This window comes from Ochotona curzoniae, unplaced genomic scaffold (assembly GCF_017591425.1).
Source record: "Ochotona curzoniae isolate NIBS_2020 unplaced genomic scaffold, NIBS_Ocur_1.0 contig_65, whole genome shotgun sequence".
Taxonomy (NCBI): Eukaryota; Metazoa; Chordata; class Mammalia; order Lagomorpha; family Ochotonidae; genus Ochotona; species Ochotona curzoniae.
Window position 1 is genome coordinate 721,946 of NW_024466508.1, and position 23,551 is coordinate 745,496.

A 23,551-nucleotide genomic window follows, 5' to 3' on the forward strand; every position below is an offset into this window, starting at 1 on the left:
GAGAAGGGGTACCCCTGTCCTGGCATGGGCTCCACAGGGCTGCCTGCCTGGACCAGGCACTGGGGCCTCCCTGCAGGCTTTGCTCGGAGCACCTGCTGGCTGCCCCTGGCCAAGAGGTATAATTAACCACATGACAGGTGCTGGGGATCGAGTGCCCGGCTCTGACCCAGCACTGTCTGGCCTTGGCTGACCTGTGCCACCCTGAGCCTCAGGCCCTACCCGTCTTCCCCAGCATAGGAGGCTGAGCAGATTAGGGGCGGGCACTGCCCCCTGCTCGCCAGGCTGCGCTGCACTTCCAGCCAGCTGCTGAGCCACGCCCCTCTCCCCAGTGCAAGAGGAAACACACGTTGCTGTGCCCCGACTTTGCCCGCAGGGGTGCTTGCCCCCGTGGTGCCCAGTGCCAGCTGCTGCACCGTGCCCGGAAGCGCCACGGCCGGCGGGCCACACCCCCAACCCCAGGGCCCAGCGAAGCTACCTCCGAGAGCAAGCCCGCGGCCAGCCCTGGGCCCAGGTGATGGGGCGTGACAGGGGCCAGGCCTCCTGGGCCCTGGAGAGGGGTGGGCACCCGTGTGAGGGGCGAGGGGGCCTGGCTGCTGCCCATGGGACCCATGGTGAGGGTGGTGCCCAGAGATGGCCACTGGCACCTGCTCTCACTCCACCTTTTGCTTTCCCACAGGAATCCTGCAGCCGTAGCCCAGTCCAAGCCCACACCTATGCCCGCCTCTCCCACAGCCCTGGCCCCCACCTCCCCACCGCCAAGCCCCGGGAAGCCAGCCTCCCCGCTTCCCTCCACTTTCTCACTCAGGGCTTCCTCCTCCTCCTCCTCCCCCGCCTCATCTCCGTCCTCCTCGTCCCACGCCTTGGAGCAGGAGGAGCCACGCCGCCTGGAGGGGGCTACCCCGGCCACCTCGAGCTCAGGGGGCCTCTGCAGGCTGCCTGCCTTCATCTCCCTGCGGTCCTCGCCCAGCCCAGGGGGCCAGCCCCGGGCCCGCACCGCCAGGAGTTCCAGCTCCAGGAACTCAGGTAGGCAGAGGTGCCCAGATGTGGGGCAGCACAGTCTGGGCAGCCAGGCTGATTGAATTAGGGGCGGCTATTTGTGTTAATTTGTTCTGGAAGATGAGCAGGCGCCGCTGTGGAGAGCAGATGTTCCCGCTCCCCGGATGCACATTTGGGGCTCAGTGAATGGCTCCACTCAGCCTTGTTTAGGGCGAAAGGAGGGTTTTACAGCCGCACGAGGCCCCTCAGTAAGTGTTTTACAGCCAGCACGCGGGGTGATAAACCCCACGCAACCCCACAGGCCACAGACGCACGGCCATACAGCAGCGTTTTATGGCACATTTCCCGGTGGTCACGCTAATGGAGGTGCTTGCCACAGCCCCCAACAGCCCCCCAGCTCCCCATGTCCACCACAGCCAGGGCGGAGGACCCAAGCTGACCCCAGTTGGGCGCAACTGACAGGGTGCCTGGGTAGCACCCAGGAAGGTTTTTCCTGGCCAGCACTTAGGGCGAGTGAGGCCCGAGACCCCAAAACCTCATTGCACGGGGGCAGCACGGGTTGCCCCACATTCCCGGCCTGGTCCCATCCGTGAGCACTCCTGCTGTTCGGGGCTGATCACCGCACATAGCCCAGTGGCTGCTGGCCCCTGTACTTCACAGCCCTAGGCCAGGCCTGCAGTGTGGCCACTGGGGGGCAGGTGCACCGCTGGCCCAAACTAAGCCCGGAGTCTGGCTGGATGCCACCTGACACTGTCCTCTCTCCACAGGGCAGACTCTTCACATCAAGCCACGCCTGTGAGGCCGCGGCGGCCATGCTACCTCACCTTGCACCCTGCACCTGGCAGCAAGGCGGCCCTGGGCCGCAGCCCTGCCCATTGCCCCACTCCCTCAGCCTGCACTGTGGACAGCTCCCAGGCGGGCATCCTGGATCCAGCAATAAAGACTCTACCCTGTGTCAGGTTGCCCGTGCTGGCTGCCACTGGGTTCCCAGGGGCTGAGGAGGGGGAGGCAGGAAGGGCCCGGCTGGGCTCACTTAGTCACTGGGAAGTGGAGGCAGGCAGGGGCTAGAGAGGCCCCAGTCACTTGGGCTGCCCCCCTCGGCCCTGCAGAATGCCATGCGGCCCTGGAACCGTCGTGAGCCACTCTTCACAGCACCTGGGCGCAGGCCTGTGCCCCCGGGGCCATGGCTGCCCAGGCCGCTGTCCACCAAGGGCCCCGAGGGCTGAGGGTGTGACACTGCCCCGGAACAAGTGCCATCTGGAGTTGGGAGCTGATGGAGTCTGTTGGAGCAGAGCCGGGCCAGCTGGCTTCTGCTGACCAGCCTCAGGAATGGAGCTGCCAGCACAGGGCTATGAGGTGCTGGGGCACAGGCGTAGGGAGACCAGGAGTGGGGGGTACACGTGGTCCTCCGACCGACCCTCCCGCATCCATGCTGCGCTCCTGGACAGCTCCAAGGCGCACGTCTGGGGCAGCTTTACCCTCTGGCACATGGCAGAGAGTGGGCACAAATCAGCTATGCAGGAGAGGCCAGGCCTGGTCCTCCCAGGACTGAGGTGCCTGGCCCTGGCCAGCCCTCTCGCCATTCCCCAGGGCTCACCTGCAGCTCCTCCAGGCTGCCAGTGCCCCCTGCCCTGGGCAGCAGATGAGCCTGTGTGGAGGCTGGCCAGCCCCTGCCCCTACTCTCCCTGGGACCCAGCCGGACCCTCGGGGCTCACACAGGCCCTCGAGCTGCAGGCATGATGTGCCCGCGGCCCTGGGCCATGCCAGGCCCTCCTCCTGGGCCGCTCAGGCGCCTGGCCGGAGGATGGCCCATCAAGGTGACGGCTGAGGTCTGCGATCCACGTGGGCAGGCCAGGGGCTTGGAATCCTTCAGGTAGAGGGTGGGAAATGTGGCCCTCTTGCCTGGAGGGGTTCCTGGCTGGGAAGGGGTGGAAGGGCTGTGGAACCAGCTGGGCCCTGACTCACGTGCCAGACCACTCACCCTGGCCAACCCTGCACCTTCTCAGAGGGTGGGAGGGAGTTGGGGGGGACCCACAGCTGAAGGCAGCACCAGGTCATGGTCCTGAAATTCCCCCACAACCGGAGGGGCCTAGCAAGGGGGCACCGTCCTGTTGGGTGTCCCGGCGAGGCTACAGGAAGGCCTCTGTCACATTCCTTACCCCTGGCCAGTGTGTCCTGACCCAGTGCTGCTGCCCTTCCCCCCACTGGAAGGAGGCGGAGCGGCCTGGCTCACAGCAGGTGCTCACGGGGCTGTGGGCCCCAGGGTGTCCTCAGCGCCCCAACCGTGCGCCCCCCCGCCCCCGGCTCCGCTCCCAGGCCAGCTCTGGGAGGGCCTCAAAGGGCGGTTCCTTCCCAGTGGGACCGAGTGCCTTCCTGACACCCCAGGCCAGGGTCCAGGAGCAGCTGCTCTAGAGGCCCAGCCCAGCGCCCTGCGGGTGGGGCAGCTGCTGCACAGGCGGCCTCTGCCTGGCGTCCGTGCTGGGCCCAGGTCAGACCTCAGAGCTGCTGAGAGCTGAGAAGCGCTGCATGGGGTGTCCTCCGTGCCAGCTTGGGGCTGTGAGAAGTGACACCCGAACCTAACTTGCTACACTGTCCAAGGCGCAGCGAAGCAAGAAATTGTGGCAAAGAGCTGTCGCTCGCGTGTGCGCCGTAGGACCGGGTCGGTTCCGGGCACGCCGCCCGTCGCCTCTGCTCCGTGGGCTGCTTCCCCCACTCACCCCCGTTCCGCGGCGGTAGCAGCCGCAGAGATGCCTACCGTGTCCCGGGCCGACGCCCCTCTGCACCACGCCCCACCCTGGCCCCTCGCCCTCTCCCCGCCTGCGCACCCTCTGCTCTGCGCCCCCCACCGCCCGCCGGCCTGTCGCACCAAGGTGCCAGCAACTTTGTTGACAAAATTCCCGAACCGCGAGACTAAAAATAGCCGGCCGGGTGGCGCGGCTGTCGGGATGCCCCGGAGGGCACAGCGCCCGGGCGGGCCGGGACTGGGGCCCAGGGCGTGGGCCTGTTCTCGCAGCCCAGGACGGGGTCCGCGAGACGGAGGGGCCGGGAGACCCTTGGCGCCTCCCTCGCCCCCATGGCCTCTGCGGCCGCGAGGAGGGTCGCGGGCACGAGGCCCCGGAGGGCGTGGGCAGCTCGGGGCCCGCGCCCGGCCAGGTGCGCCCGGCCAGGTGTCCCCGCGCCGGCGCCCTGCACTCCGACGGGCGGCCGCCAGGGGGCCCCGCCCGCCCCGCCGGAGATTGGCAGCTGGTGCGGGTTGCCATGGGGACGGGCACACGAGGGCGGCGGGGCCGGGGCCGCGATTGGCCCGGGGCGCACGCCCCGCCCGGGGAGGCGGGCCCGCCGCGCGGCTCTATAAACGGCGAGCGGCGCGGCGGCCGCGGAGGCGGGGCCGGCGCGGGGAGGGGCGCGGGAGCCGCACCGCACGCGCCCGCACGGCCGGCGGGAGCCCCGGGCGCTGCGCGTCGGCCGTGCGGGCGCCGGGAGGGGGCGTCCCCGGGCGATGGCCGCGGAGCTGGCGATGGGCGCCGAGCTGCCCGGCAGCCCGCTGGCCATCGAGTACGTCAACGACTTCGACCTGATGAAGTTCGAGGTGAAGAAGGAGCCGCCCGAGGCCGAGCGCCTGTGCCACCGGCCGCCCGGCTCGCTGTCCTCGACGCCGCTCAGCACGCCCTGCTCGTCCGTGCCGTCCTCGCCCAGCTTCTGCGCGCCCAGCCCGGGCGCGGGGGGCGGCGGCGCGGCCGCTGCGTCCGGGGTCGCCCCCGGGCCGCCGAGCGCGGGCCCCAGTGCCGTCGGGGGGCCCCCCGGGAAGCCGGCGCTGGAGGATCTGTACTGGATGAGCGGCTACCAGCACCACCTGAACCCCGAGGCGCTCAACCTGACGCCCGAGGACGCGGTGGAGGCGCTGCTCGGCAGCGGGCACCCCAGCGCGCACCACCCGGCGGCGTACGAGGCCTTCCGCGGCCAGGGCTTCGCGGGCGGCGGTGCGGACGACATGGGCGCCGGCCACCCTCACGGCACGCACCACCACCACGCAGCCCACCACCACCACCACCACCACCATCACCACGGGCACGGCGGCGCGGGACACCACGTGCGCCTGGAGGAGCGCTTCTCCGACGACCAGCTGGTGTCCATGTCGGTGCGCGAGCTGAACCGGCAGCTGCGCGGCTTCAGCAAGGAGGAGGTGATCCGGCTGAAGCAGAAGCGGCGCACGCTCAAGAACCGCGGCTACGCCCAGTCGTGCCGCTTCAAGCGCGTGCAGCAGCGGCACATGCTGGAGAGCGAGAAGTGTCAGCTCCAGACGCAGGTGGAGCAGCTCAAGCTGGAGGTGGGGCGCCTGGCCAAGGAGCGGGACCTGTACCGGGAGAAGTTCGAGAAGCTGGCCGGCCGGGGCGCCCCCGGGGGCGCGGGCGGGACCGGCTTCGCTCGGGAGTCCTCGCCATCGCAGGCCGGCCCCGGCGGGGCCAAAGGCGCGCCCGACTTCTTCCTGTGAGCGCCTGGCGCCCCGTCCCGAGCCCGCGCCGCCGCCGGGGTTCGCGCTCGGACGGGCCGGGCCGAGGCGGCGGGTCGTCTGCACTCGCGCTTCCCCGGCCCGCGCCCCGCGCCCCGCGTCCCGCGCCCCGCGTCCCGCGCGCTTCCCCAGCCTTGGCGAGTCGCCGCGCCCCGTGCCCCGCGCGCTTCCCCAGCCGGTTGGACGGCGCTCGCGCGGAGGAGGTCGCCCGGGGCCCGCGTGCCGCCGTCGAGACCCCCGAGCGCCGCCCCCGCCCCGACCCCTTGCCCCGCCGCTCCTCTTTGACGTCTTCATACTCCTGTGCCTGGAGGCTGGATCCCCTCGCCTTCCGTTGCCCGCCGGCCCTGCATGTGTCGCTTGCCCGCCCGTCCCCAGCCCCGACTCCATCCCGCCCGGCGTTCCCTGGAGAAGTGGGGGTCCCCTGCCACCCGCGCCGCCGTTCTGCTGCGCACTGACTGGTCCGGGCAGGCGTCAGGACTGAACCGAAGGAGGCACAGGCCGGGCCAGAGTTTTCGTGGGAACAGTGTCTCAAGAGGAGACTTCAGCCTGGGTCTCCTGGCATGGGGAAGGGGTGGAAACTTTTTTTTTTATGGATATAAGTCGCGGTTTTGTTTTGTGGAATTGCTTTTCTGGCTCTCGGCTGCCTTGGGGCCCCTGTGCGCCCAAGAGAGGCCGGGGTTCGGCCCTGTAGGGTCCGTGTGCCAGCCCTGGGTCACTGCCCCGTGGGTTCCGTCGGTTTTTTCATTTGCCACCACATCGAGGAAACGAAAGGTAACAACCTACTCAATAAATCCGTCTGGATCTGCAAGTTCCTGGAGCCTGGCGCCGTGTGCAGCTGTTCCCTTCGGCCCGGGGCCCTTGGCCTGGTGGAACCCCTGGCCTGACCTCTGTGTGCTGCGGCAGGAGGAGCCCTGGGCGGCTGAGGGGCAGGGAGCTCCCAGGCAGAGTGTGCAGCCTGGCCCAGGACCTGGGCTGCTCACCCTGTCCCCTGCACCAGCTTGCCAGGCCCCAGGTCTGCCCAGCTGGACAGGGGAGTGCTGGGGTGAGGAGCTGGGCAGGGTTGAGTTGGACCCGCATTGTTAGAAGAGGGAGCCAGGGCCCTTTTCCACCAATTTCTGGAAGGTTCCAATGAAATAACCCGTCCCGTTAGGCTGACTGCTTTCCGGGAGTTCTAGATCACGCGGGAGAGGGGGGCGGGGGGCAGGGGAGTTGGCACTGCTCTGGGAAGGGGGCAGGGGCAGGCGCTGCACCCCAGGCTGGATCCAGCTCCACTTTCCAGTGCCCTGACTCCCTGCTCCCTCCCTGGGACTCTGCCCGCTGCTCTCCCCACACACGCCTCCTGGTGACAGAGGTGAGACGGGGCTGTAGCACCGTGAGAGCTGGTGCTCCCGTGGGAGTGCTCTGGAGCACAGGGCTGCACAGCCAGCTCACTGCGTGCTCTGCACGTGTCTGCTGTCCGTGCAACACACACACTGTATTACACACGTGTGCGTGGGGACCTGAGGGGAGCTGTGGCAGGTCTGCAGGACCCACCTGTACTGAGCCTGGACGCCCCCAGAAGCCAGTGCTGGTCTCCCTCACTTCACACCTGCGCCCCGGCCAGGGTGTGAGAGGGTGCGGAGAGGACTCCCAGCCCAGGACCCCAACTCGCCCTGCCCGGGCCTCTGGGGACAGGGATCTCCCCCAGCCCGCCAGGGAGTGTAGCTCTGGCCTTGCCCCTGGTCTGCAGGTGCCTGGCCTGGCCATTGCCAAAGGGCTTGACTTCTGCCTCCTCTGTGCCCACACTGCAGGGCAGACCTTCTTCTCCTTGGCTTCTGTTTATAGCGGCCGCTGAGGCTGGGCCAGCCAGGCGGGGCCAGTGTCTGCTGCCCGCTGCCAGTGGCAGCAGGTGGAACAGCTGCTTGCCCCACCAAGGTGACAAGCTTTCCATAAGCTTTCTCAAAAGGTCCCCAGCATGGGGGGCAGGGAGCAGGTAGGGGCATCCCTGGGCTCCCGGCTATCCCAGGAGAAGCCCTGTCCCCAGGGCCCAGGCTGCCCGCTGCCCAGTGCTCTCCCTGCTGGCCATCCTGCTGGCAGCCATGCCCTCAGGCCCTCAGTGCCTGGTCAGCAGTTTGAGAGGCTGCAGTCGGGCCCAGGGCCAGAGCGGCCCTTTCCGGCACAGGCAGCAGCTCAGCTCACGGCTGGGTGCTGTCCCGGCTCCCTGGGCCAGCCCCCACGGTGGAGTCTCACCTCCCAAGTCCCCAACCCTGTGCTCTCCCTGCAGGGCCGGGTGGTGGGACCCCGAGGGGAAGCGGGGAGGGGCGGCAGCGGGGGTAGCCGCGATGGGGGTGCTTCGGGTGTAAGCAGGTGGGGGCTGGTCGAGGAGCTCAGACAGGGTGTGTGGGACAGCAGGTGCCCGCTGGCAGGAGGTGTCTGAGGGAGATGGAGGAGAGGTGGGCGGCGGGCAGACATCCACTCACTCACACCTGCGCACACCCGCACTCGCGCACACACCCGCATGCTCCGGGCCCCTGCACCAGCCCCCGAGTGACTTGCCGCGCCACTCAGCAGCTGCGGGCTGGAGCTGTCACATCGGAGTAGCGGGAGAGCAACCCGCAGGGGAGGGCGGGCTGGGGGGCACGAAGAGGAGAAGGGAGAGGAGGACTGCGGGTGGGGAACCACCCCAACGTGGTTGCGGGTGGAGGCAGGTGGTGAGCTGACCCTGACCGCAGCGGTGCGGGGCTTGCGGCTCCAAGTCTGCCTTCCCTGGGCGTGGCGGACCCCAGGTCTCCCCCGCCTCGCAAATCCTCAGAGGGGCTGCGGGGAGAGCCCGAGGCGCTAGGGGTTTCTGCTGCGCCGCCTGCTCTCCCGGGTCTCATTCGGGAATCCCGCGCACCACGCACGGCTTCCTTGGCTGTGGGGCCTCGCCGACACGGCGAGCAGGGGCCCCTGATGCCCCGCACCGGTGCCCCAAGCTGGGTCGTGCCCGCGCCCTCAGCCCCGCTCCCCGTTCTGCGCCGTCGAGGAACGCTGGCCTCCGCGCGGAGCACCGGGGCGCTCGCCTGGCCGCAAGCTCTGCGCGCTGTGCGGGCCGGCCTTTCTCGCCCCGGGGGCTGGCACCGGAGGTCCTCCCCAGCCCTCGGGGAGAGGCGAGGGACATGCGGGAGGGAGCGGGGCAGCTCCGGGCTCATGCTCCCTGCCGCGCCCGCGGGATTGGAGGAGCGCGGGTCCCCAGCTCCCCCGCGGCGAAGCGCGCGTCCAGGCGGTGTCGGAGCAGCTTTGTGGGAAGCGGAATGACCGGACCCCTCCAGGCGCCTGGGGAGCACAAGGCCCGGGCGTGCCCGGAGGTTCCCGCCGCCTCCACTCGCCGCTCCGCGCGGGCCCAGGGACCCGAAAGAAGCCGCTGGTTCGGGTTGGCTCAGCTCTGGCCATTGCCGCCGCTTAGGGAGCAAATTTTGTTTTTGTTTTTTTTTTATGTTTGATTTGTTTTGCTTTTTTGAAAGCCAACTAACAGAGGGAAGGAGAGACGGAGAGGAAGATCTTCCGTCCAATGGTGATGATGGCTCACTCCCCAAGTGGCCGCAATGCTGGACCTGAGCAGACCTGGAGCCAGGAGCCTCCTCCGGTCTCCCACGCGAGTGCAGGGGCCCAAGGCTTTAGCCCTGCACTGCTTTCCCAGGCCGCAAGTAGGGGGCTGGATAGAAAGTAGAGCAGCTGGGACTCAAACTGGTGTCTACATGGGATCCCGGCCTGAGCTTGGCTTCCAACCTGGTGAGCAGCAACTTCCCAAGTGCCTTCAACCTTGCAAAAGCTTATTTTTTTAATATATGAATTGCATTGTATTAGAGAGGTGGGGAAGCAGGAAGGAGCAGGAGTGAGCCAAGTGCCTTTGCAGCGCTCGGTGTGGCCAGGAGCCCTGAGCTCCATGTGGGCCCCGCAGGGGCAGGGGCGCCTGAGCAGGGGAAGCCATGCTCAGCTAGCCTGGCACGGGACATCCCAGGCGTCCCGCGCCCCTGCCTGCTCACGCCGCGCCTCTTCTTATCTTCTCGTTGGGAGCACTTGGGACACTCAGTGTCCCCTACGGCGACCTTGTCTAGGGAAGTCTGGGGTCCTGGGGGTTCAGGTCACTGGCAGTGCCCGGGTCTCCCAGCCATTGTCCCCATTAAGAGGGTGCTGAGAGAATAAGCACTTTTCTTTCTTCATTTACCCTGCCGTCTGCTAATATCATATTGATGATAATTCCTCCTTAATGAGCTATTTGCTGTAATTATGATCTGCCGAGGGAGTAATTGTGTCTGATTCTCAGCGCCCACCGGGGCGAGGAGGCACTCAGGCCCCCCACCCAGGCCCCATGTGGCTTTGCTCCATGAGGGACACAGGACCTGGAACCCCATGCCATACACTGTCCTGTTGGTCACTGCTGGCCCCTAAAATATCCCCTGGTCCAGGTGGGGGGCGCCTCAAGCGTTAGCTGGGAGCAGAAAGCCTGCACCCAGCAGGACTCAGCTCCTGCCTCTCAGAGAGCACCCCTGCCCAAGACCACGTGCTGCCCCTTCAGCCCTGTGTGCCTGGTGGAGTTCAGAGGTCAGGCGCAGGCCCTCAGGAGACAGGGAGCCCTAGAGACCGCTGTGTCTCTGGCCTGATGCTCCTAGCCGTGCCCTGAGCACACAGGAACATGGCCTTTAGACCGTCACTAAAGCTGTTACCTGTGACCAGATCCGCAAGACCCGGACCTCACCTGCTCATTCTCTGGCTCACCCACAAGGTCCAGAGAGTCCCCAGTCCTCACCATTATCATCACCATCACCACCACCACCACCATCACCATCACCACCATCACCACCACCACCATCACCACCATCACCACCACCACCATCACCACCATCACCACCATCACCACCATCACCACCATCACCATCATCACCACCATCACCATCATCATCACCATCACCACCATCACCACCATCACCACCACCACCATCACCACCATCACCATCACCACCATCACCACCATCACCACCATCACCACCATCATCACCATCACCACCATCACCACCATCACCACCATCACCATCATCACCACCACCACCATCACCACCATCACCATCATCACCATCAGAATCATCACCATCACCATCAGAATCATCATCATCACCACCATCACCATCATCACCATCATCACCACCACCACCATCACCATCATCACCATCATCACCACCACCACCATCACCATCATCATCACCATCACCACCACCATCACCATCATCATCACCATCACCATCATCACCATCAGAATCATCATCATCACCACCATCACCATCATCACCATCATCACCATCACCATCATCACCATCATCATCACCATCACCATCATCACCATCATCACCACCACCACCATCACCATCATCACCATCATCATCACCATCACCATCATCACCATCATCACCACCATCACCACCACCACCATCACCACCATCACCATCATCACCACCATCATCATCACCATCACCATCATCACCACCAGAATCATCACCACCATCATCACCGTCACCATCACCATCATTACCATCTTCACTATTTACCACCTGCACCTGTCATGGGTCACAGCCTACCTGGGGACAGGTGGTGACCTGCTCGTTCTGACAGCTGACCCCTGGCTCCTGACTCCAGAGCTCCCAGCAGTAGGCAGGGGGTCTCTGGGCTGGAGTGGTCCAAGACGGGGTGAGTGGAGACTTGGCCGGCCAAGGGGGAAAGCAGGCCCACTCCTGTGCCCCCACCCCTCCCACCATGCATGACTATGGCAGGCCAGGCTCACTTGGAGGTGGGGGCCTGAGTGGGGAGGATGTGGGGACCCCATCACATGTGCCGGAGGCGCCCTCCCCATCTCTGCAGCCTCCCATCTTTTCTGGTCGGTAAACCCCTGCTCCTGGGTCGGGGTGGGGATCTGGAGGCACCTCCCCCACCTTCAGAGACACTTAGTCATAATTAAGCGCGTGCAGCCTAATTAACCGGGTGGTCGGTATGCTAATTACCAGCTTTATTGAGACCGGAGGAGGGTGAAGGACGACTTGGCATGGGTCACCCCCACCCTGGGCTGGCTTGGCTCTCAGGACTCCCAGCTGGCCCTGTCCCCACCCTACCCCAGTTCTCACCCCTGTGCGGTTCTGCCTCCATTGCAGACAGTGTCCAACCAGGTCCAGTCCTGAGCTGTGAGCTCCCTGGCCACCTGCCACATCCCTGCCCTGGGGTCTGCCTTAGGCTGTGGCGTGAGAGGGTGATGGGAGCCAAAAGCCTTCCTTGCATACCGCCACAGGGGTGGCTCAGAGGGGCACCGTGAGGGACCTGGCGGGGAAGGCTGTGTTGGGAGCAGTAGGTATGAGCCCTGCCCAGTGGGGAGTGGCAGCTCAGGAGCAGCTGAACCCCGTGCTGGGGCTGAGGGTGGCTCGCCAGCACACCTGCTACTGTCCCCCACCCCTCAACCTTCCCTCCCTGCCTGCTTGGAGTGGGCGTCACAGGCTGCTGGGCCCCCAGGCTCTGCGCATCTGGAGCAGCGGCAGTGGCAGAAGGTGACAGGAGGTGGTGCTGTGCAGCCACCCGGAGGTGGCACCCCGGGCTGCTCCCACAAGGAGGGGCACGCTGAGGTGGGGCCTTGTGGGGGAGCAGCTGTCTCCCCACAGCAGGGCAGGTGGGGGCCGTGGCCCGCGTCCCTCCCCCGACCCTTTCTGCATTCCTGGCCGAGGCTGCACCCCACATCGCAACCAGAGAATGAGGCCTGAGGGGTTGGAGCAGGAGTCCCAGGGGTGCGGCCCGCGCCCCGACAGCCTGTGAAATCCACCCCTCCCAGCCACTTCTGCTGCCACCACGGGCCTTCCTTGTAGGGTGGGACTGACCTCTCCCCCAGGCTGCCTCCTCCGTAGAAGCCCCAGGGCAGGCAGGTAACTGAGCAGAGGTAGACGGGGCTGGAAGTGGGCAGCACAGCCCTGGACAAGCTTGTGGAGAGAGCCCATGCTCAGACTGGGGTCTGACCCCCCACACCTTGGCATGTCCCCTCACCTCAGGGTGTCCCAGCTAGTGTGGCCACAAGAATGGGGTAGGGGACAGGAAGTGGTCCAGCCCTCACCTGGCAGCTCAGCCAGCACCTGAACCACCACCTCCCCTCCCTGGGTGTGAGGGGGCACGGCCTGCGGGCTGACCGCACAGCAGTGGGCCAGGGGACACAGAGGCATCCGGCCTGCACCTGCTGTGAGTCCCGGGTAGAGACAGGAGGCCTGTGAGAGGCAACCAAGACAAGGTGGTGTTGGGATGCTGGTGGGCAGGGAGGCCTCCTCACAGAGCTGGGAAGCCTGAGGCAGGGCAGCCCCTGCAGTGATGCAAGGTTCACGGGGGACTCTGGTCGGGACCAGGGAAGGCCTGGCCCTCTGTGGGCGCCAGCAGAGGCCCAGAGGCTCCTGGAACCCCCATTCTGCCGCACAGTCTATACCCCGTGGTCCCCCCACACACCTCCGTGCTAAGACAGTGGCTTCCTCTGCTGGGCCAGGACTCAGCCACAGGTACAGAGGAGGAGGGAGGGGAGAGGTTCTAGAAGAGTCTGCAGTGACCAGGGCAGGACGAGGCTCACCCCGTGCTGTGGGTGCAGCACCCGCCGTCGCGCCGTGGGGACCTGAGCTAGTGCGCCCACGGGCGTGTGGGCCCAGAGTGCAAGGAGCTGTCGGGCCATGGAGCTGTGGAGGTTCAGCATTGCCTTTGCTTCCGCGGCTTCTGAGGGTCTACGCATTGGAAACCGGACCTGGGCTGCTGTGCCGGGGCTGCTTTCGGGTGTGCGGAGGCACGGCGCCCAGGGGAGCTTGGGAGGAGGACAGAGGGTGCCACACACCAGGGGACCCCTTCAGGTCGCGCAGACACGGCTGTGCCCCGCGTCAGGGCTGGACACGCACACCCGCACCGGGAGGTGTGCCCGCCAGGCTGGGGCTGCTCAGCACCCTCTGGTGGCTTCCACAGCAGCCTGCACCCCACGCCCCTCAGCTGGGGTTGCTCCCAGGACCCCAGAGCTGCCGTGGGTCACTGATTGAACAGACCAGGGAGGGGAGGCGGGCCACTCCTGTGGGCAGTTCTGGGATCTTGGGAACTGGGAGTCCAATCCTGGCTGTTAGTGGCCCCTGAAGACTCCGGGCTGGGAGAAGGCCCATCTGACAGTGGGTGTGCACACGCATGGCGTGGCGTGGCGGCCAGCTGCCAGGCAGAGCTGTGGGCCAGCCCAGCGTTCCCAGAGCTGCTGCCATCAAGGTTCTTGGGTGACTGACCAGGCTGGCACAGATGGCGGCACCCACCCCTCCCTGCCCCAATGCCCCAGGTCTAGGTGCTGTCTGCACATGGCCCCCTGGGACAGCCAGCCTTACATCTTGGACCTGCAGGTGCCCGAGACATGCACACTGTGCTGCTAGGGGCTGAAGCCACTGCCCACTCGCTCCCTGCCCTCACAGCCTCCACAGGGGACCCCAGCCCCAGCACAACCCAGTGGCCCCAGCTCAGCAGTCTCTATCAACAGCGTTGTCCAGCTGCCAGGCAGAGGAGCGGCACCTCCATAGGGCCGTTGACTCAGGAAGCAGACATCAGTAAGTGAATGGCTGGTCTGGCCACGGCCCTTTCTGCATTAATCTGCAGCAGGGGGCAGGCGGGGAGATGAGCTGCGGGAGTGGTGGGCATGGGCCTTCCTCAGCCCTGGGGCAGCCAGCTTCCGACAGGAGCCCAGGCCACTCTGATTGCAAAGGGGAGAGAGAGGCGCCACGTGGGACCTGCTCACCCCACACGGGATCCGTTCACACCACACAAGGTGTCATGGCTGAGCTAAAGGCCTCCCGGGCTGCCTGTGTGGGGGGCAGGGACAGCTCTGGGGCCCACGCTGCCCCAACCTCAGCCTGCCTGTCACCACGGCGGCATGGTGGCCGCGCATCCTGTGGACACTGAGGAGGGATGGGCGCTGCCAGCCTGAGCCGCCCCCGCCTGGCCCTCCTGCCGAGAACCCATCCCGTCCTTAAGCCTACAGATGCCAGGGGCCTCAGCAGTCCCCAGCAGCCACGGGCCTGTGGGGAGTGACCAGAGGAAGGGTGAGGCACCTCTGGGTTCTGTGGACTCCTGCAGCTCCGTCCCTGGAGGCCCCTAGCTGTGTCCTGCCAGGGTGCCGGGGGCCTGGCCAGACGCCCCCTGCCCAGGGAGAGGGGGCGGCTTGAGTCCAGTCCCCCTCACCCTGGGCAGGAGAGCCAGCAGGCCCAGCTTGGCCACCCGCGGGGAAGGGGTGACACCGGGCCTGGCCAGACCCTCAGCCAACCTGGCAGCTGCAGAGGAGGGCAACCCTTCGGCCTAGAGCGCAGAGGCGCCTGTGGGGCAGAACTGGGGAGCAGAGCTGGGCAGCCCGGGTCCCCCAGCGCACACGGTCAGCTCGGGGACACAAGGGGCCTGGGGTGGGGCACAGGCCAGTTCCCAGGTTCCGACAGGCACAGTGGAGGTCCTGGTGGGCTCCGGCTGCCACATCCTCCCCATGGTCCCCATGGTATCAGGGGACGCTGAGCTCAGCGCTCAGCAGTGTGGACAGGGCCGGCCCGGGGGTTCCGGCTGCCACATCCTCCCCAGCAGCGTGGACAGGACCCAGCGGTGTGGACAGGGCCGGCCTGGGGGCTTTTGGCTGTTTAACCGCAGGGCTGAGAAGAAGGCGTGGGTGTTTAAGGGGGAACGTGGAAACTTCTGGGGACACAGACCACTCTATGAACCAGCTCGAGTTGGAGCCGCCCCTGCCACAGCCAGTCATGGCCCTGCCCAATCACAGTCCCGCCCCCCACCAGGGCAGCCAGGCTCCGGGATCACAGCGGGGGACCCTGCCGGCCCTGCTTGCTGCTCGGCGCCCCTAGGTTGGGAGGGCATGGCAGGCAGCAATGACCTGGGGTTGGGGGCGCCACAGCTGTTTTCTGGGGTCTGGGAGGCCACACACCCCTTGCCCAGCTGCCCCAGCCCGTGCTCACCTTGGGACAGGGCCCTGAGCTGCCAGCATGGAGGCCTGGCAGCAGCACGAGCAGGGCAGAGCAGGGCTCTTGACCCAGCTGGCCACTCATCAGAGGTGGACAGAGGTGCTTGTCCCAGGATGGGTGACAGCTGCAGTCGAGTGGGGCCCCCCTCCCAGCACCCCCTCACCCACACTACCCTGGACTCCATGCGGAAGGAGAGGTGCAGTGGATACAGCCAGTCCCAAAGGGAGCCTTGAGCCTGCAGGAAGTGTGTGCACCCCAAGGGGAGGGGTGGGGCCCTACACAGCCCCCAGCTGCCCTGCCAGGCCTGTGTGCCCCCCATGAGTTCACCCTGCTGGGCAGGGGGTACCCGCTGGCCACCGGGCCTGGTGCAGCTGCTGGCTCAGGCTTAACAACCCTCCCCTGCTCCCTGGGGTGCCAGGCAGGCTGGGTCAGAAGGCCCGCTCAGTGGATGAGGGGCGCTGGGCAGCCCCCCACTGTGGTCCCAGGCCGCCTGAAGGAGGAGGCGGCTGTGGTCTCCGGAGGGCAGGAGAGCAGGCTGGGGTTGGGGGTCCAGACTGCAAGTGGGGGGCTGAGGCGGGTCAGCCGCAGATCAGGAGGGAGGGGTCCCCTGGGAAACCACAGCCGCAGCTGGCTGCTAAGGAATTGGCCAGCAGCCTCATCCTGCAGCACCCCCAGCTGACCCCTCGCACCATGCCCACAGTGCCCCAGCGGGACCCCTTTCTGGGAACACGCACCCCCACCCCTTTCCTTCCTCCCAGGCCCCAGGGTGGGCTGGGAGTTAGCGGGGGCAAGGGCTAGATTCCCCACTCCACTCCCACCCTCCTGGGGGGACACACCCCAGGACCCAATGAGAGGGTGAATGAATGATGCGTGAGTGAACAGCTGGGTGACGGGGGCACCAGGTGGTGCCAGGAGTCAACCACTCCACCCATTGGGCAGGACAAAGACTGGGCAGATCGGAGGCCCCACAGTGGGTGGGGGCTCATGGGAACCCCCTTTGAGGTACAGAGGTGCTGGGGGAGCAGAGGAGATGGCAGGGAGGAGGAGCAGAGAGGTGTGAGCTGGGGGGGGCAGAGACTGGGGGGGCGAGAGGCAGGTGGGAGGGCAGAGAGGTGCTGGGGGAGGGCAGAGAGGTGCTGGGGGGGGGCAGAGATGCTGGGGGAGGGCAGAGATGTGCTGGGGGAGGGCAGAGATGCTGGGGGGAGCTGGGCAGAGAGGGTGGGGGGGGGCAGAGAGGTGGTGGAGGGCAGAGATGTGGGGGGAGGGCAGAGGGGGGAGGGGGGTGGTGCGGGGGAGGGGCAGAGAGGTGGTGGGGGAGGGCAGAGATGCTGGGGGAGGGGCAGAGGGGTGGTGCTGAGGGAGGGCAGAGAGCTAATTTCGCCCCGCTGACCCCCCTTCTGCTCCCACAGCTGACTGAACGCACCCTTCAACCTGAGCTGGCCTGCTTGGTCTCCAAGCCCATGTCCAGGCTGCAGCCAGGCGCAGTGACCACTGAATGCACAGTCACTGTGCAGCGGGCTGCCTCTCCGGGCCTGTGTGAGGGAGCAGGTTAGAGTCCAGCCCAGGCGAGGGACCCCGCGGGGGCCCCAGGCCCTCCTGTTCCCTCTGGCCGGGGCAGCACACCCCCACTCCATGGGCCACTACCACACCCCCACTCCATGGGCCCCCCGCAGCTTCCCAAAGGACGCCCTGGGCATGCCCCACTCCCCACCCTGCCAGGGGCCTGGGTATTAGGGAAGGTGGGGACAGGCTGGGGCACCACGGAGGGCGATGACATCATCAAAGGTGGGGGCAGAGCGCACAGACCGTGACATCAGTAGCAAGGGGAGACTAGAGCTGACTCAGCACCAGCAGGGAGGCAGGCAGTGGTGCTGAGTCAGCACGCGGAGGAGTCGTGCTGTGGCTGCTCCCTGGCCCTGGGGAGGGCTGAGCAGAGCAGGAGGCTGATGGCCGGGTAGGACTGCTCACTGCCCGCCTGGTCCTATTCCCACTGCAGGACCGTCTGCAGGCTGTGCTGGGTGGGCTGTGTGCTGACTGTGTGCTGGGCAGCTGTGCTGGGTGGGCTGTGTGCTGACTGTGTGCTGGGCAGCTGGGATGGCCAGGCTATGTGCTGACTGTGTGCTGGGCAGCTGGGATGGCCAGGCTGCGTGCTGACTGTGTGCTGGGTGGGCTGTGTGCTGACAGGCTGTGAATGATGGGACTTAGAGGCCTGTGGTCACATGTGGGGGTATGTCCCTCCCCTGGAGACCCAGGCTGCCCAGCAGCAGGGCCAGAGCCCTGCGGCATCCTCATGCCTACCTGAATGCCCACGTGCCATCCTCACTGTAGGCTCAGGCTCACCTGCCCTCCTCCCCCCCAGGGGCTGGCACCTGGGCACAAGGACTGGTCCAAGCTCAGAAGCCTTCTAAATGGGCACCTGATGGGGGAGATGCTCTGGGGGCAGGAGAGTGACCCAGGCCCCCCCTGGGCTTGGCAGCCAGTGAGGACAGATCCTGCCTCCCCTCACACCCGGAGGCAGAGGGGTCAGAGTGGACTCAGGGCCAGGAAACCCGGCCAAGCCCAGGGCTCTGTTGCCCACCTGTCCTGCCCTTGGGCCTGCAAGCAGTAGCAGCTCCTAGTGCCCAGCCCACAGACAGCAGCTGCACTGGCCATCCTGCCTGGGCTGCACCTGTGCCCGCCCCCATCGAGCTCTCACCAGCTCTGCTGCAGCCTGTCAGCAAAGCAGAAAGGAACCGGCTCATTGCGCCCGAGAGGAGGGGTGGGCCGAGCGGGCCAGGCTGGGCACATAGCCACCGACCCACAGTGTGGGCAGGGGCCTGGGGAGCTGCCTGAGAGGATGACTGCCCAGGCCTGTATGGGGCAGCCCCAGGGCCTGGGTCCAGGCTGGCCCCCAGCAGGAGAGAGCACAGCTGTGCTCCAGCGACCTGCTTCCATGCCCTTGGCATGGCTCGAGTCACCTGGGTGGACGGAGGAGCCACCACAGGCCACCGTGTGTACTTGAGGGTGAGCTGGCAGCCCTGGGGCTGCACCTCACATTATGTGACGAGCCACAGTGGTCAGGGCAGTGCAGAAGCAGCACTGAGAAAGACCGCTGTGCGATGGGCAGAGGGCTGGAGGTGAGGGTGACCAGGGCCCTGGGAGGGGGCAGGTGCACCCAGCTGTCTGTGGAGCCAGCCTGTGATGGCCGAGCCCAGGGCACGCTGTGGACAGGACTAAGAAGCTCTGCTGTCCTGAACAGGGCCTTCTCGGTGCACACAGGGGTGAGTACGCTGGGCCTGGACCCTCACAGGGTGGGTGCCCAGCTCCACCGTTGGGGGAGCACGTTGGGGGGCCGAGCTCATGTGGACCTGGAGTTGCCTGCTCTGCGGCTGAGGATGCCAAGGGCTCTGGTCCTGGCAGCCCTGTGGTGCACCGGGTGTGGGCATGGCGGGGCCTCAGCAGAGGCAGGGCAGTCCTGGAGCGTGGAGGCTGCTGGGACCCAGCCCCGTCCCCCAGTGTTTGCTCCACAGGAGGAGCCAAGCCAGAGCGAGGGGCAGCAGGACGCAGGGTCCTGAGGGAGGCACTCCAGGTGACAAAGAGGGTGCCTCAGGATAGGCAGGTGGCCGCGGCCCCCAGCATTGCATGCAGGCCTAGGAGGTCCCATCCTCTTTATTGGTGGCCCCTGTGGAGGGGGCTGTGGGGTCATGAGGGTGTGGGGGGTGTCCTGAGCTCTAGGGTGGGGGCGCGTGGTTGGGCAGCGGCTCTCTTGCCCCGCTTGGCCGGGCGGCTCCAGCCAAGGCGGCGGTGGGGGCTGGCCTGGGCAGGAATTGGTTCTCCACCTTGGTCCTCTGGGGTCCTTTTTGCCAGGGCCGGTGGTTGGTCCCCCTGCGGGCCAGGACCTTGCTCAGCATTGTGGCCTGCTGTGGGTGCTCTGTGGACATCCTGGAGGGTAGGGTGAGGGAGTGTGGCCTGCAGGGTGGGGGCGGGCATGGAGGAGCTCACCGTGGCCAGAGGTGCAGGGCCAGGCAGTGGGGTTACCACCTGCAGGCTGGCGCCAGCATCACCCACAGCCCGCAGCTGCGCCACCACCTCCGTGTGTGTCCACCACTTGCAGGGCTGCCCGTTCACGGCCACGATGCAGTCGCCCTCCTTCAGGCCGGCCGCCTGTGGGCACAGGGCTATGAGCCAGGTCCGCATGCCTCCTGCTCCCACCGTGCAGCCCGTGGGTGCCTTACCGCAGCCCGGCCACCAGGAAGCACAGCGGCGATCAGGACGGGCGAATCTCCCCGCAGCGTGAGGCCGAAGCCCTCCTCTCCGCGGCTCAGGTGAACCGGCCCCACCAGCCGCCACCGGTTCTTGACTGAGAATACCGACAGGGGTCCCTGGAATGTGGGGGCAGTGTCAGTGGCCTGGTGGGGGGCAGCCGAGGACCAGGGCGGGCGGAGGCGGGGCCGCAGGGAGGGCTGGCTCACCAGGCGGTGGAAGATGTCAGTCACCTTGACCCTGGCCAGGTTGGGGATTTTGACCTCTGGCTTCTGCTGGGTCTTAGCTGAAAGTGGACAGGGCCCATGCCGAGTCTGGGACACCTGTAGGCCAGGGGCTTGCCTTCCTCCAGCCCACCCCTGCAGTCCTCAAGGCACTGCCCACTCACGCAGGATGTCGGGGGCCTCGGCAACCTCACAGAAGTCGTCCTCGCGATCCAGCTGCGTGTAGCTGGCCAGGGAGCGCCGCAGGGCGTGGGAAATGGCCGCCTGCAGCAGGTCCACGGCACGGGGCCTGCCGAGCCTGTGCAGCCGCAGGGCCTCCTCATGGCCCAGGATGGCGCGCCGCAGGTGGGCCTTGGCTGCGTGGGCACACACCATCTCACCTGCCCTGGTGGGCCTGAGGAGTGGCTGGGCCAGGGGCCCGCCCACTGCGAAAAGGCTAGGGGACCCGGGGATTGAGCCTGCCCACCCCAGGCCCCAGCGCCCATCCCATCCTGCAGTGCTCACCCAGCCGCCGGCGCTCCTCCGGCTCCGTGGGGAGGACCAGGACGTGGGGCGGGGGAGCTCCCTGAGCGGCCGCTGGGGGACAGAGGGACTGTGAGCCGGTGCCCGGCCTGGGCAGGCGGCGTGGGCTCCAGGCGGGTACTCACGGGCGCAGTGGCTGAGCGCCGTGGCTGCGTGGTAGTGGGCCAGGGCCTTGAAGTGCTCAGCCTTGACCTGCACAAGTGCTGTCCAGGAGGCAGGGAGGCAGCTGCGGGCGGGCGCCTGGGCCAAGGCTCCCTGCACGCGCCTGTATTCTGCAGCCACCTGCAGGCGAGCACACCGGAGAGAGAGGTGCGGCCAGCTCCCAGCTCTGGCTTTTTTCCCAGTGGCTGCCAGGCCTCACCTGGGCGGCTTCCTGGGCCAAGTGGTCGTGGTGAGCTGCAGGGCTGGCCAGCAAGAGGCCCTCGAAGGCGCACTCCTGGGCCTGGGCAGCCATCAGCCCCTCCAGGGTGCAGAGGCAGGCAGCGCTCATGTCTGGGCTGGGTGCCTGGGAGAAATTGGCCCTCAGGACGCTGAAGGTCCCTGCGGGAGGTGGGAGGGGGTGCTCACAGGGCTGCCCAGCCCCTGCAGGTGTGGGGAGCACACAGGACCACCTGGCCACCCACTCCTGGCCCTGCCTCACCCATAGCATTCTGGAAGGCCTGACGAGCCAGCCAGGCGCCCCGGGTGCAGCTGCGGTCCTGGCCTGCCCCGATCTGGGTGTGGAGGGCACCCATGTTGAACAGCACGCTGCCCTTCTCAAAGGCCAGTGCCCGCTGCTGGGCTGGGAGCCCCGTAAGAGAGTCGTACCTAGAGGGAAGGGCGGGTCAGGCATGGTGCCTAGCCTGTCCCAGTGCCCCCCAGACTGGCCCTTACCAGTGGAAGACGGGCCCCAGGCTCCGGGCGGGCGTGCAGAAGCGGGCATCCAGGAGGCACAGCTGCTGGTAGTAGGTGGCCAGCAGCTCCAGGCCTGCCTCATCCCGGCTCGGGGTCCGTGCGGCCTGCGGGCAGGAGCCCCCACTCACACAGGCCCCGGGAGCCGGGCCCTCCCTGGCCCGTGACACCCACCTGCCGTAGGCGCGCCAGCTGCTGGATCTCCTCTGTGTACGAGGCACCATCCTCCCCGAAGTGCCCCGAGATGAGCTCCTGGCAGAAGGGGCAGTGTCGGCCTCCCAGCCAGCTGGCCACCCACACTGAATGTGCCTTCTGTACGCAGGTCCCTGGTGGTTCCCATGGTGAGCAGGGGGTGCTGTCCATGGTGGGGGGTGGGAGGGCAGGTCCCGGCCAACCCTAGGACAGCCCTGGGTGGCCCTGGGCCTCACTGGCTCCAGGAGAGGCTGCAGCACGGAGCGGCAGGACCGAGTGGGGGCAGGCCGTGTCAGTGGACTACCTGCAGGGGCGTGGCCCAATCCAGCTGCTTGGTCTCCTTCAGGCCCAGCGGGATCATGGGGCCAGCGATGCCAGGACTAGGACCAGAGGCACAGGTGGGCCTACTGTGCACCAGCACCCCTGGGCACCCACCGCCCGCTCCTGAGCCCTCACCTGCTGGGCCAGGCGGCGTCAGGGCTGCGGCCCAGCTCCTGCAGCTCCTCCTTCAGCAGCTGCAGGCTGCAGTTGACGCGGCCGAGCTCCAGGGCCGCGGACTCTCGGACCCGGCTGTTGCTGGTGGCCCTGTGGGGTTGATGCTCAGTTGTGGGGTCCCCAGCCCCTCCGGGGGAGCCCTCCCTACTGCGCTGCAGGTAGGCGGCAGCTAGACCCGCTCCACTCTGTCTGCCTCAGGGCCTGGGGTCTCAAGGAAGGCTGAGTTCGGGTTCCACAGCCTGTCCCAGCACCTGTTCATCTGTCTGTCCCCCTGCTGGCGTGGGCAGTCTGTGCCCTGTGCCCGGCTTACCAGTACAGGTCCTCGGCACCCACACCCACCCGTCCCCCCGCTGGCGTGGGCAGTCTGTGCCCTGTGCCCGGCTTACCAGTACAGGTCCTCGGCACCCACGCCCACCCGGCCCCCGCTGGCGTGGGCAGTCTGTGCCCTGTGCCCGGCTTACCAGTACAGGTCCTCGGCACCCATGCCCACCCATGCCCCCGCTGGCATGGGCAGTCTGCCCGGTGCCTGTCCTTCCTCACCGGTACAGGTTCTCGGCACCGGCACGCAGCTGCAGCTCCTTCTCCATCTGCTGGTGGATCCGGGCCCTGCAGGTCTGCATCTCAATTGGGGACCCGCAGTCCTGTGAGGACCACAGAGCACCCCTGTCAGTGGGTAGTGCATAGGTGCCCAGCCCCTTCCCCCTCAGCCACCCTCCAGGAAGCCAGCTTCTTGTGCCAGGGCCCACGGACCCCCAGTGGCTGTGTGGTGAGATGGGCCACGGGCCTCCGAGCCAGCGTTCATGGCCGGCTCTGAAAGCACCGGCTCCTCCTGGGCAGAGGGGTGACCCTGCGCTTCTTCCCAGCACTGCCAGGCACCCAAGGCTGTGGAGCTGGGGTCTGCCCCTGTCCAGGAGCTGGTGGCTGGGACATCTCAGAAGGTTCCTTCCTCAGGGGTGCCCCACCACGAAGCCAGCAGGAGGCTGCCTTGCCTGGCAGCATGCACACACATGGTGACGCTGGCCGCCTGCTGGCAGGACAGGGCTGTCTGCTGACTCAGGACAGCTTCCAAGCCCAGGATGGCATCCTCCAGGGCCAGCTCAGGGGCCATCAGTCAAGAAAGATGAGGGACCTGGGGGACAGGGGCCTCCAGTGACCTTCAGGGATGCTGAGCAAGGGCCGGGGGCTACATGGCCACCTGCCCCAGGGCCCTGTGAGACGGGGAGTCCACAGGGAAAGAGGGGGTCACAGCCCAAGCCTCCCCTCCTGCCAGGGCCCTTAGCAGAACTCTGGCCTGACATGGGTGGTGGGCGTGCTGGGTAGTGGCTTGTTTTCCTGGGCTGAGTGACCCTGCCAGGATGGTGGGGAGGGAGCAGACACAGGTGGCAGCCTCCTGTGCCCAGTGTCCTGCACCAGGACAAAGGGCTGTGCTGGCCGGGTGTGGCACACAGGGACAGGGCCGGGGGGGGATGACACGGAGACAA

General features: G+C 67.0%; 3 protein-coding genes across 3 annotated transcripts in view; 2 read left to right on the forward strand and 1 right to left on the reverse strand.

Moving 5' to 3' along the window:
- Nucleotides 1–1,951, forward strand: part of ZC3H3 (zinc finger CCCH-type containing 3) — a 47,811-nt gene extending 45,860 nt beyond the window's left edge. The window contains exons 10-12 of the mRNA XM_040991692.1: nucleotides 330–511; nucleotides 677–1,023; nucleotides 1,764–1,951. Coding sequence (XP_040847626.1) covers nucleotides 330–511; nucleotides 677–1,023; nucleotides 1,764–1,795 — 561 coding nt within the window. The 3' untranslated portion in view covers nucleotides 1,796–1,951. The remainder of the gene's footprint in view (nucleotides 1–329; nucleotides 512–676; nucleotides 1,024–1,763) is intronic.
- Nucleotides 1,952–4,495: 2,544 nt separating this feature from the next.
- MAFA (MAF bZIP transcription factor A) lies at nucleotides 4,496–5,488 on the forward strand. Its single transcript, XM_040991572.1, has one exon. The coding sequence runs from the start codon at nucleotides 4,496–4,498 to the stop codon at nucleotides 5,486–5,488; it is 993 nt and encodes a 330-aa protein (XP_040847506.1).
- Nucleotides 5,489–19,185: 13,697 nt separating this feature from the next.
- RHPN1 (rhophilin Rho GTPase binding protein 1) lies at nucleotides 19,186–22,738 on the reverse strand. Its single transcript, XM_040991596.1, has 14 exons — nucleotides 22,611–22,738; nucleotides 22,032–22,160; nucleotides 21,880–21,955; nucleotides 21,558–21,635; nucleotides 21,366–21,490; nucleotides 21,133–21,299; nucleotides 20,854–21,032; nucleotides 20,618–20,774; nucleotides 20,475–20,546; nucleotides 20,135–20,326; nucleotides 19,956–20,032; nucleotides 19,719–19,865; nucleotides 19,486–19,647; nucleotides 19,186–19,368 (listed from the first exon to the last, which is right to left on the reverse strand). The coding sequence occupies exons 1-14, from the start codon at nucleotides 22,688–22,690 to the stop codon at nucleotides 19,186–19,188; spliced, it is 1,824 nt and encodes a 607-aa protein (XP_040847530.1). The 5' UTR covers nucleotides 22,691–22,738.
- Nucleotides 22,739–23,551: the final 813 nt, after the last annotated feature.

What these genes read in the sequence shown, in the direction of transcription:
- MAFA (XM_040991572.1), top strand. Translation starts at nt 4,496, where the DNA reads ATGGCCGCGGAGCTGGCGATGGGCGCCGAGCTGCCCGGCAGCCCGCTG.
- RHPN1 (XM_040991596.1), bottom strand. Translation starts at nt 22,690, where the DNA reads ATGCAGACCTGCAGGGCCCGGATCCACCAGCAGATGGAGAAGGAGCTG. An exon ending in ATTGGGCCACGCCCCTGCAG is followed by an intron (nt 21,636 to 21,879) that starts GTAGTCCACTGA and finishes CCCTTCTGCCAG; the next exon opens with GAGCTCATCTCGGGGCACTT. An exon ending in TTCCTGGTGGCCGGGCTGCG is followed by an intron (nt 19,648 to 19,718) that starts GTAAGGCACCCA and finishes CTGTGCCCACAG; the next exon opens with GCGGCCGGCCTGAAGGAGGG.